An 11,137-nucleotide genomic window follows, 5' to 3' on the forward strand; every position below is an offset into this window, starting at 1 on the left:
CACCAGATTCCCGGTATCAGTCCCTGGCCCAGGCATCTCGACACCTGTCCCCTGCATCATCGGCACAGGTTCCCGGCGCAGTATCATGTGGCACCACCATGGTCATCTCAGTCGAGATCCGTGTCTTCGAACTCAGATGGTGACTCGTACTATTCCTGTCGCAGCAGGCATAGATCCGACAAGCAACGGAGGGAGGCACCAATGGCATGGCAACCCCAGTGGCAGCCTCCGGTGCAATGGCCTTTTTGGAGCCCCTGGGCTTACCATCAGGCCCAGGGCTCCCGTTCGGTGGCCTCGGAGCACCTATCACCCCAGCCAAAGATCAGCCTATGCCCCGTGGTTCCAAGGCGACCTTGGCACAAGCCCCACAGCTGGCGCAGGTCGCCACCAAGGCAACTCTGAGGCACAACCCATTGCAAGGCCAGGCTACGGTTGCCACAAAGGCCCCAGAGGCTGAACAGGAGGAGATCAGGGAGCCAGAGGGTCAGGAGGACCCTGTACCACCTCTGATCTCCTCATCTTCATCTTCAGATGAAGTGGTGGCGGGAGCTTCAACTTCGGACCCTTTCCCAGTTGACCACAGGGCCCACCAGGACCTTCTACGAAGGACTGCCTGTAACATGGGGTTACAGGCAGAGGAGGTGGTCAAACCCGAAGTCCCCATGGTCGACATCCTTGCACCAGAGGGACCGTCCAGGGTAGCTCTGTCACTAATAAAAACTATCCAGAGCAATATGAAGACTCTGTGGCAGATTCCTGCCTCAATCCTGCCCACTGCCAGGGGGGTAGAGCGCAAGTACTCCGTTCCCTCCAAGGGATAGGAATACCTGTTCTCTCACCTGCAACCATGCTCTCTCGTAGTATCGGCGGTGAATGAGAAAGAAAGACAGGGGCAGCAAGGATCGGCCCCTAAATCCAAGGAGTCGAAAAGGATGGACTTTTTTGGCAGGAAAATCTAAACAACTGGGGGCCTACAGCCGAGGATAGCTAACCAGCAAGCTATCCTCAGCAGGTACAACTTCAACTCATGAGCCTCCATATTGAAGCATAAGGAGCTGATTCCACCAGACTCCAAAGCTGAGTTCTTGGCTATCATTGATGAAGGGAAGGCAGTGGTGCGAACCTCTCTCCAGACTTCATTGGACTCAGCAGGCTCAGCTGCCTGCACCCTTTCCTCAGGAGTAGCCATGAGGAGGAACTCATGGCTATAGGCAAACCTTCATCTGGCTCTAAAAAGGCCTTTTGAAGGGATGCCCGAGGACTGCGCACCCACCATGACATTGGATCCTTCCCCCTGTTTTATGAATCACCTATCCCACTTTTACCATGCGTGGTCCCAAATAACATCGGACTGCTGGGTTCTTTGCATGGTAGAAGTGGGATATTATCTCCAATTCTGCTCTTCCCCTCCCTCCCACGTCCCTTCCCCGTCCCTTTTCAGGGACCCTTTACATGAGCAACTCCTTATCCAGGAGTTGCAAGTGCTCGTTGCAACAGGGGCAGTGGAGGAGGTTCCTCAGGAGCTAAGGGGCAAGGGATTCTATTCCCATTATTTCCTAATCCCCAAAGCCAAGGGATGTCTCAGACCCATCCTAGACCTGCGAGGACTCAACAAATTAATGATAAAGTTGAAGTTCCGCATAGTCTCTGGGGGACTAGTACACTGCCCTCAACATGAAAGATGCGTATTTTCACTTAGCCATTCGACCAGCACACAGACAATTTCTCTGGTTCGTGGTCGACCAAAAACATTATCAGTTTGCAGTCCTCCCCTTCGGCCTGTCAACAGCCCCCGAGTGTTCACCAAGTTCATGTCCATCGTAGCAGCCTTCCTTTGAAGGAGGCAGGTGCAGGTATACCCATACCTCGACGACTGGCTGTTCAGGGGCCGCACCAGGGAGCACATGGAGTCTCAAGTCCAATTAGTCAGATATACTTTCAACAGACTGGGTCTCCTCCTCAACGTGAACAAGTCAACCTTGTCACTGACCCGAAGAGTAGAGTTCATCGGGGCACTGCTGGACTCGGTACGGGCAAGAGTGTTTTTGCCAGAGACCTGATTCCAGGTCATGACAGACATTATTCAAGGCCTCAGGCAATTCCCGACCACCACAGCAAGGGGTGCCTGAGTCTCCTCAGCCACATGGCAGCCTACACTTACATGGTCCACCATGCCAGATTGAAGCTCAGGCCACTCCAGGCGTGACTCACTTCGGCCTACCGCCCGGGACGCAACAGTCTGGATGTAGTGGTCATGGTACCAGAGCAAGTACTCGAGTCCCTCCAGTGGTGGCTCAAACCCTGGGCAGTCTGCGAGGGAGTTCCATTCAACAGCCCCCAGCCCTCCTTTTCCCTTGTAACAGACGCATCAGCTCTGGGATGGGGCGCACATTTGGAAGACCTACAAATACAGGGCCTATGGTCACAGGAGGAGCTTCCCCTTCATATCAACAACAAGAAGCTCAGGGCAGTATGGTTAGCATGCCAAACCTTGCGGGCCCAGCTACGAGGTCAGTGCATGGTAGTGATGATGGACAACACCACTGCCATGTTTTACATCAACAAGCAGGATGGAGCCTGTTCCTCCCCCCTATGTCGAGAACCCCTCCAGCTATGGGAGTTCTGCATAGCCCACTCCATTTACCTGGAGGCATCCTATCTCCCAGGAGTGCAGAACAAACTAGCAGACCACCTCAGCAGATCGTTCCAAAATCACGAGTAGTCCATCTGTCCGGATGTCATACACTCCATCTTCCAAGGGTGGGGGTTTCCCCAGGTCGACCTGTTCACCACCAGGAACAACAGGAGGTGTCCAATGTTCTGCTCCTTCCAGCATCGCTGTCCTGGCTCAATCACGGACACGTTTCTGCTTCCCTGGGGAGGCCACCTGTTGTATGCCTTTTGCCCGATCCCTCTCATGCACAAGGTACTTCTCAAGGTCTGCAGGGACAGAGCGGAGGTAATTCTGGTGGCCCTAGCGTGGCCCTGACAACAATGGTACACCACGCTCCTGGAACTGTATGTGGACACTCCAATCGAGTTACCACTGCATCCCGATCTGATCACTCGGGACCATGGTCACCTTCACCACCTGGACTTCCAGTCCCTCCATCTCACAGCCTGGAAGCTTCATGGTTAAACCCCATGGAGCTTCTGTACTCAGAACCAGTAAGGGAGGTCCTACTTGGCAGTAGGAAACCATCTACTAGAGCAACATATCTAGCTAAGTGGAAAAGGTTCACTTGCTGGTGTGCCCAGCAGCATACACCTCCACTACAGGCGTCTATGCCACTCATTCTAGAGTACTTTCTGTACCTGAAACAACAAGGACTGGCAGCGTCATCCATCAAAGTACAGCTCGCTGCTATCTCAGCCTTCAACCCAGGAGCATCTGGCCGATCGGTATTTGCTAACCCCATGGTAGGCCGTTTCCTCAAGTGTTTGGAACGCCTACATCCTCCGACCAGACAGCCTGTCCCAGTGTGAGACCTCAATCTTGTCCTCTCCAAATTAATGGGGCCCCCTTTTGAGCCAATAACGATTTGCTCCCTTCTCTATCTGTCGTGAAAGGTAGACTTCCTGGTGGCCATCACATCAGCTAGGAGAGTGTCAGAGCTAAAGGCTCTTACCTCCGATCCACCCTACACGATCTTCCACAAGGATAAGGTGCAACTCGGGCCTCACCCAGCCTTTCTTCCCAAGGTAGTGTCACTCTTTCATACTAGCCAAGACATTTTTCTACCTGTCTTCTATCCTAAGCCTCATGCCAGTAGTCGAAAGCAGAGGCTATACTCATTGGATGTTCAGTGAGCACTAGCATTCTACATCGAGCACACTAAGCCGTTCAGGAAATCGAACCAGCTCTTTGTAGCGGTAGCAGACCGGATGAAAGGACTCCCAGTCTCATCTCAAAGAATATCTTCCTGGATCACGTCTTGCATCTGCACATGCTACAAGCTGGCCAAGGTCCCAGCCCTGGCACTTACGACACATTCCACGAGGGCACAGGCCTCGTCAATGGCGTTCCTGGCCCAGGTCCCGATACAAGAAATTTGCAGGGAAGCAACGTGGTCCTCGGTGCATACGTTCACCGCTCATTATGCTATTACCCAGCACGCCAGAGATGATGCAGCATTCAGCAGTGCGGTGCTCCAATCAGCGTTTCCTTAACTCCGACCCCACCTCTGGGTTGGAGCTTGGGAGTCACCTGATTGGAATTGACATGAACAAGCACTCGAAGAAGAAAAAATGGTTACTCACCTTCTCGTAACTGTTGTTCTTGAAGATGTGTTGTTCATGTCCATTCCTATACCCACCCTCCTACCCCTCTGTCGGAGTAGCCGGCAAGAAGGAATCGAGGAGGGATTGGGTCGGCAGGGTCATATATTGAGCGCCATGAAGGCGCCACTCCAGGGGGCTCCACAACTGACTCAAGGGTCAGCTGCTAAGGGAAAACTTTCTGACGACTGTGCACGTGGCGCACACACACCTGATTGGAATGGACATGAACAACACATCTCAAAGAACAACAGTTACAAGAAGGTGAGTAACCGTTTTTTTTGTTTGTTTGTTTCTTTGCAATGGAGCGCTGTTCTGGTACATTGTAGAAGATCTAAAAGGAGATAAATGTTATGGGTACAAATGAGCAGCAAATTACACCTCTTCATAAACACACAGGTTAAGCATGTATCCAACAATGATTTGGTACATAAAATAAAACTGGGCCTTAGACATCTTTTATCTGCAAATCCTTCACTTATGCAGCCACTAACTCAAATTGATTGTGACTTTAGCAGAATATCTGGGCCTTTTTATTTAATAATCTGCATGTATATTGAATATTTAAATCAAAATATAAATGAGTAAAGAAACTCTTATTCTTGCTGCATTTCCAAAGGCCTATTTTATTATTCTACACAAATACAATAAATGAGATCGGGGATCCCCAAAGGTTTCATTCATGAGCGTGAGTGGCGATATATACACTTATCAGGGAACTGTAGTATGTAGCTTCTTAGAGATAACAGCACCTGCTTCAAGTTGGGATTGACCTGAGGTGAGCAAATTGAGCAGAGACAGTATATCTGTCAATATGCTAATGGTAATATATTTGTGAGTCTCTTTTTCTTAAACTGTAACTTATGTGATAGGCAGCCAGGTAAGAAAATACGTGACCAAAAAGTAAATCAGAGTAAAGAATGTCATTTTAGACAGGAAAGAGAGAAGTAAAAAGTTGAGGAGAACAGGGTTAAGTTAAATAGAGTTTCTTTTTATTTCTGAATATAATTTATAATATCAGTGAAGATAATCATAGAGATTTCTTATAGAGCATGTTCAAGTAAGAAGGAAATCTAATGTCCATATTTGTAACATATGTTCAGGTGTCCATTGACTCCAGTATCCCCACATACTAATGTATGGCTGCTCTCTTGAGATTCTTTAGCTCAGAATCTTAAAAGGCAATATTCCTGTTCTTCTGCATAGAAGCGTTCTGGGGGGAAAACCTATGCATTCAAAAATATAGCAAATCAGAACTGAGGCACTGAAGCTTTGAATGAGTTTAATCCTATACTTGCTTAATTAAAACTGGAGATAAAGATAAAGAAGATGCTATTTTCTCTTTGTTTTGCATAGGTGTATGTAGTTGGAGGGTATGATGGGCAAAGTCGACTCAGCAGTGTAGAATGTTACGATTCATTTTCCAATCGATGGACAGAGGTAGCTCCACTTAAAGAAGCGGTGAGTTCTCCAGCAATAACCAGCTGTGTAGGCAAATTGTTTGTGATTGGTGGAGGTCCTGATGACAACACGTGCTCTGACAAGGTTAGTTAACTATATTTATTTCCTTTCTACGTATCTTAATAATACTGCTAAAAATGTAAGTTATACAGAGAGATTTTTCAACTGAATTACAAATCTCCTGGCCCAGTTTATTGCCTGAATGCAAAGTATATATCTCACAGTAGAAAAAGCTAACTAAATAAAGCACAGTTATGCCATTAATACAGTCTTTGTCGTAGTCACATCATCTTTCGCTTTGTGTATTAAGAGCCATACAAGTTCTTAAGGAAACAGCATATTTAAGTAAATAATGTAATATACTATATAATTTATTATGTAAGTTGCTGCTGTTTAATATTTTTTGTTTTTAATGTTGCAGATGTACTGTAGGAACAAGGTGTATGTTTTTGACATAGCAATATCTTGAGTTACTTTGGGTTTTTTGTGAGGCACTCCAAATAGATACTATAAAAAGCAACAAAGAGTCCTGTGGCACCTTATAGACTAACAGACGTATTGAATACCCACTTTGTCACCCACGAAAGCTTATGCTCCAATATGTCTGTTAGTCTATAAGGTGCCACAGGACTCTTTGTTGCTTTTTACAGATCCAGACTAACACGGCTACCCCTCTGATACAAATAGATATTGTTATCTTTAATCTCTTTGAATCAAAACTTCTGTATGTACCTCAGATAATAAGTTTGATTTTTGTTCAATTGTGGTGTTAAACCTAAAATGTGTTTACTTGTTTTCAGGTTCAATCATATGATCCTGATACTAATTCTTGGTTGCTCCGTGCAACTATCCCCATTGCAAAGAGATGCATAACAGCTGTATCTCTAAACAATCTAATCTATGTCGCGGGAGGGCTCACCAAGGCAATTTACTGCTATGATCCAGTTGAGGATTATTGGATGCATGTACAGAATACATTCAGCAGACAGGTAATAAACACTAAAAATACTTGGAAACGTCTAAAAATGTATTTTATTTTCCTTGTATTAATAATTTGATATGAAATGATTTTGATATGAAACTCTGTTAAATTACATCTCTCAGATCCGCTAGTTTTAGCTTTTCATTTATTAAGGTTAAGATTTTTGCCATGGGTATTTTTAGTAAAAATCATGGACAGGTCGTGGGCAATAAACAAAAAGTCACGGAAGCCCACAACCTGGCCTTGACTTTCCAACACCGGCCACAGCTCCAGCCCCGGCCACTGCTCTGGCCCCTGGGGGCTGAACCAGCCCTGGCCACTGCTCTAGTCTGGGCAGCTGCTCCAGCCCCAGCTGCTACTTCAGCCCAGGCGACTGCTTCAGCCCAGGACCCAGTCCTGGCCTCTGTTCCACACCCAGCCACTGCTCCAGCCCCTGTGGCTGCTCCAGCCCTGAAGTCCACCCTGGCTGCTGCTCCAGCCCTAGCGCTGTTCCTGCAGCAGGGCCAGATAGCTGCTTCAGCCCTGCTGCTCTGGTGGGGGCTGAAGCCAAGGAAGTCATGGAGGTCTGTTAAAGTCACAGAATTCATGACCTCCATGGCAAAATCATTTCCTTACTCTTTATAGTCTAGACACTCAAAAACAAACCGTGAAACATCTAAAAGTAACACTTCAGGTGAGCGCCAATATGTTAGAATGGGCAGTCTACTTATTGGAAACTACTACCCCAATTTAACACATCCAAACGTGGATTTATACTAAATTCAATTGGATCCTTTTGTTTAGTCAAAATATTGTTTCCTTGAAATTGATTAGAACTACAAAATGTTGTAGGAAAATGTTTTAAACAGAGCATGAAACTGGTCTGTGTAGAACTAAAAGCAGCAGAGAGCAGTGTCACAGCAATGTGTGAATGAGCCTTCTGAACAGAATTTCTGTGTGTGCCCTTCCCCTTGGGATACTATTTGTATGTCATCCTATAGCAATAAATTTCACCATGTTTTTTGAAAATCTACTAATGAAACACTATAAAATGGAGGGGAAAATGCCCTCGAAGAGATCTGCTTCTGCCCCTTCTCCCCACTTTCCATCTCTTCCTTTTACCATTTTCTGCATAGTGTTTTTGCTTTGACTCCCTCTTTCTGTCTCTCCTTTAGGACAAAATAACTCCTAGCCTCCCTTTTTTCCTCTAGAACCCAGCATCTCCTTTCTTTGTCTCTTATTTACTTTATCCCTGGCTCTGTCTTCCTTTCCTTTTTTCTAACCACTAATTGTTACCTACTTCTGTTCCCTTAACCTCTCTCCCTGTTCCCAGTCCACATTTGTTACATTTAGTCTTTCCACTTTTCTCTCTTCTTTCAGTCCCTCCATTCTCTCCACCGTTTTCTTATCTTAGCTGCTTAATTGTACTATCCCCAAACGCTGGATATCTCATGTATAGTGTCTGAATCAGCCATACTTAGCTGCTTCAACCCCTCGTAGCCTGATGCCTGAATAGCCCAAGTCTTCAGGATTATCATGCTGCCACTTCCCCCGGGTTGACCCAGAGGAGCAGTATCCTGCTTTCTCGAGTGGGCAGCATCAGAAGGAAATAATATAGCACCGAGCTATCTCCTTTTGGTAGTCAAAATGCTGTACTATCTCTCCAACCTTGAATAGGATTTGGGTTTTGTAAATAGTCATGTATTTGTTTGTGTATTTGATAAACAGGAAAACTGTGGCATGTCTGTGTGTAACGGCAAAATCTATATCCTTGGTGGAAGACGAGAAAATGGAGAAGCCACAGACACTATTCTTTGTTATGATCCTGCAACAGGCATCATCACGGGAGTAGCAGCCATGCCCAGGCCAGTATCGTATCATGGCTGTGTGACTATTCATAGATACAATGAAAAAGGCTTTAAACTGTAAAGAAAGGAAATCTTAAGAAAGAATGCAGTGCCTTGGTACAGGACAGAATTTCAAAGATTCATAAAATGGGAAACTGACTTTTCCCTCAGTGCCATATGAAACTAAATATCCATGTGCCTTTTAAAACAAAATGTTTTCAATTAATTAAAAGGTAAAAAAAAATCTACAAACATATCCAGGACCCGTTCAGCCATTTCTGGCATGATAGCAGTGAACTAATATTTACATAGTTTTCCCCTTCTTTGTGATCAGTAATTAAAATTTGGGATGTTGTGTAGGGAATGTGCCTTCACAAATAGCTGTGCCTATATCTTAAGGACTGATGTCTGTATTATTTTTTCAGTTATTTCAGAGTCGGTTAATTGAAAATATTTAACCAAATTGACCTACAAAAAATGTGTTGGTTTAAAAGAGTGCATATCATTCTGATTAACAGGCATGATGCAGTGTTGTTGTAGCCATGCTGGTCCCAGGATATTAGGGAGACAGAATGGGTGAGGGTAATATCTTTTATTGGGCCAACTTCTGTTGGTGAGAGAGACAAGCTTTTGAGATTATATAGAGCTGAAGAAGAGTTCTGTGTAAGTTCAAAAGCTTGTCTCTCTCACCAGAAGAAGTTGGTCCAATAGAAGATATTATCTCACCCACCTTGTCAGTATGATGTTCTTTTATCAGAAAATTGCTTGGCGTACCAAATACACTTTATTTCATGATCACCCACTACTATAGATTTTTTTAAATACAATGCTTCATAGGAAATAAATATTAAAACCTTTGAGAAATAATGTTCCTCTGTAAATGGATAGGGAATAGAGTGGCATCATGGTTGTTCTCTGAGCTACTGCAAAAAGTTGCAGTAACTATTGTTTTCATAGTAACAAACCTTAGTGTTGCTAATAATTTATTATAAGTCTTACAAATACTGGACTACATGCATATGGAAAAATAATGACCCTTGCAGCACAGGCACACTTCTGTGAAGCAGTTTTGTATCCCAGTTCTGACCTCCTTAAGTTGTAGAGTTGAAGTCTGCTAGTTCCTGGTATCATTCTTTGCTAACTGCAAGGTACCTTTCATCATTCTACTGCATGAATAGACCCCTAGTCAAGGGGGTCTTCATGAATTCCACAGTGTAAACTCTGTGTTGATAGAAAGAGCTAGGGACTACAGGCCTAACTCTGCTGTTTTATAAATTGATCTTTGCGGTACCTCGTTATGCGAAGTTCCAGGATATCTGCCAACTCTGTTTCTACAGATTTCTTCAGACAATCACCTTTTCCAGTGCTATTGAGCTCCCATAAACCCTACAGGGGGCATGTGTGGACCTGAAAATTTCCCCACATCACCAGAACACTACCCAGGGACCCGTCCATTTAGTCATGTGACTGTGTGAGGAGTATATTTTAACTTGTTTAATTTTGAAAGCTTAGAGACTTCCAAAGTATCCTCCCAAATTTTGGCCCATTGCTTTTCAATGAAACTGAAAATCTTGCTGAAGATATTCCTCCCATTCCTGCTTAGATCTCTGTAACAGAACTATATGCTCGTATAGTTGGGGCACAAATTCATGAAACTGTACATAGTGCTTTGGAGTTTGCACGTGGAAGGGACGCTCGCTCCCTGCACCAATTTCCCACCAGAAGGCAGGGAGTGACACCATATCCTCTATCCCCATGAAGCCTCTCCTTACTTTAAGAACACAAGATTGGCCATACTGGGTCAGAACAAGGGTCCATCCAGCCCAGCATCCTGTCTGCCGACAGTGGCCAATGCCAGGTGCCCCAGAGGGAGTGAACCTAAAGGGCAATGATCAAGTGATCTCTTTCCTGCCATCCATCCCCACCCTCTGACAAACAAAGGCTAGGGACACCATTCCCTTTGAACTCCCTTTATGAGGAATTCTGAGGATAGCTGTCAGCCAGGAAAGCAGACAGTACTGGAGCAGATGAACGCAAAGGGCCTCTTCAAGGACAACCCTAATCTCTAGCAGACCCAGGAGATTTATGGGTTCTGAACTCTTTGTTCAGTCTGTAGGGAATAGGAACAAACCACATGTCCGGAACATAATCTGTTCTCCTTGGAATTTCTTCTCCATCTCCTTCCCACAAGTTTTCCCATGAAATAGGTATTCTGGCTCTTGGTGTGGAAATGACTCATTTAGAGGGTCATCATTTTCAGTACTGAGTTACTGGTGACATTATAAAGGAGCACTGAGCATTAACTGCGCATTGTGCCTTTTCATTTGTAACCTCAGGAATGGATGCAGATTTCAATTTCTAGCAAAATACCAAACATTGGTACAGTATATTAGGTATATTGATGAAATAAAATTATATGCATATTACTGAGGTAACTAGTGAATCAATCCCTGAGTGTATACACCCAGGTGGACCTAAATTGGAAGAAATGGAGTAGTGTAAGAAAAGTGAATCAGATAAATTAATCCTTTTCTGGATTTCTTGGGTCCCTGTTCACCAAGCCTGACTTTGAAAATATAATTCCAGCACC

General features: G+C 44.9%; 1 protein-coding gene across 1 annotated transcript in view; it reads left to right on the top strand.

The window, feature by feature from the left end:
- The window catches only part of KLHL24 (kelch like family member 24), a 29,177-nt gene extending 20,546 nt beyond the window's left edge, over positions 1 to 8,631 (top strand). The window contains exons 4-6 of the mRNA XM_065410970.1: positions 5,635 to 5,823; positions 6,540 to 6,728; positions 8,429 to 8,631. Coding sequence (XP_065267042.1) covers positions 5,635 to 5,823; positions 6,540 to 6,728; positions 8,429 to 8,629 — 579 coding nt within the window. The 3' untranslated portion in view covers positions 8,630 to 8,631. The remainder of the gene's footprint in view (positions 1 to 5,634; positions 5,824 to 6,539; positions 6,729 to 8,428) is intronic.
- Positions 8,632 to 11,137: the final 2,506 nt, after the last annotated feature.

Source organism: Emys orbicularis, chromosome 9, assembly GCF_028017835.1.
Source record: "Emys orbicularis isolate rEmyOrb1 chromosome 9, rEmyOrb1.hap1, whole genome shotgun sequence".
NCBI classification, from domain to species: domain Eukaryota; kingdom Metazoa; phylum Chordata; order Testudines; family Emydidae; genus Emys; species Emys orbicularis.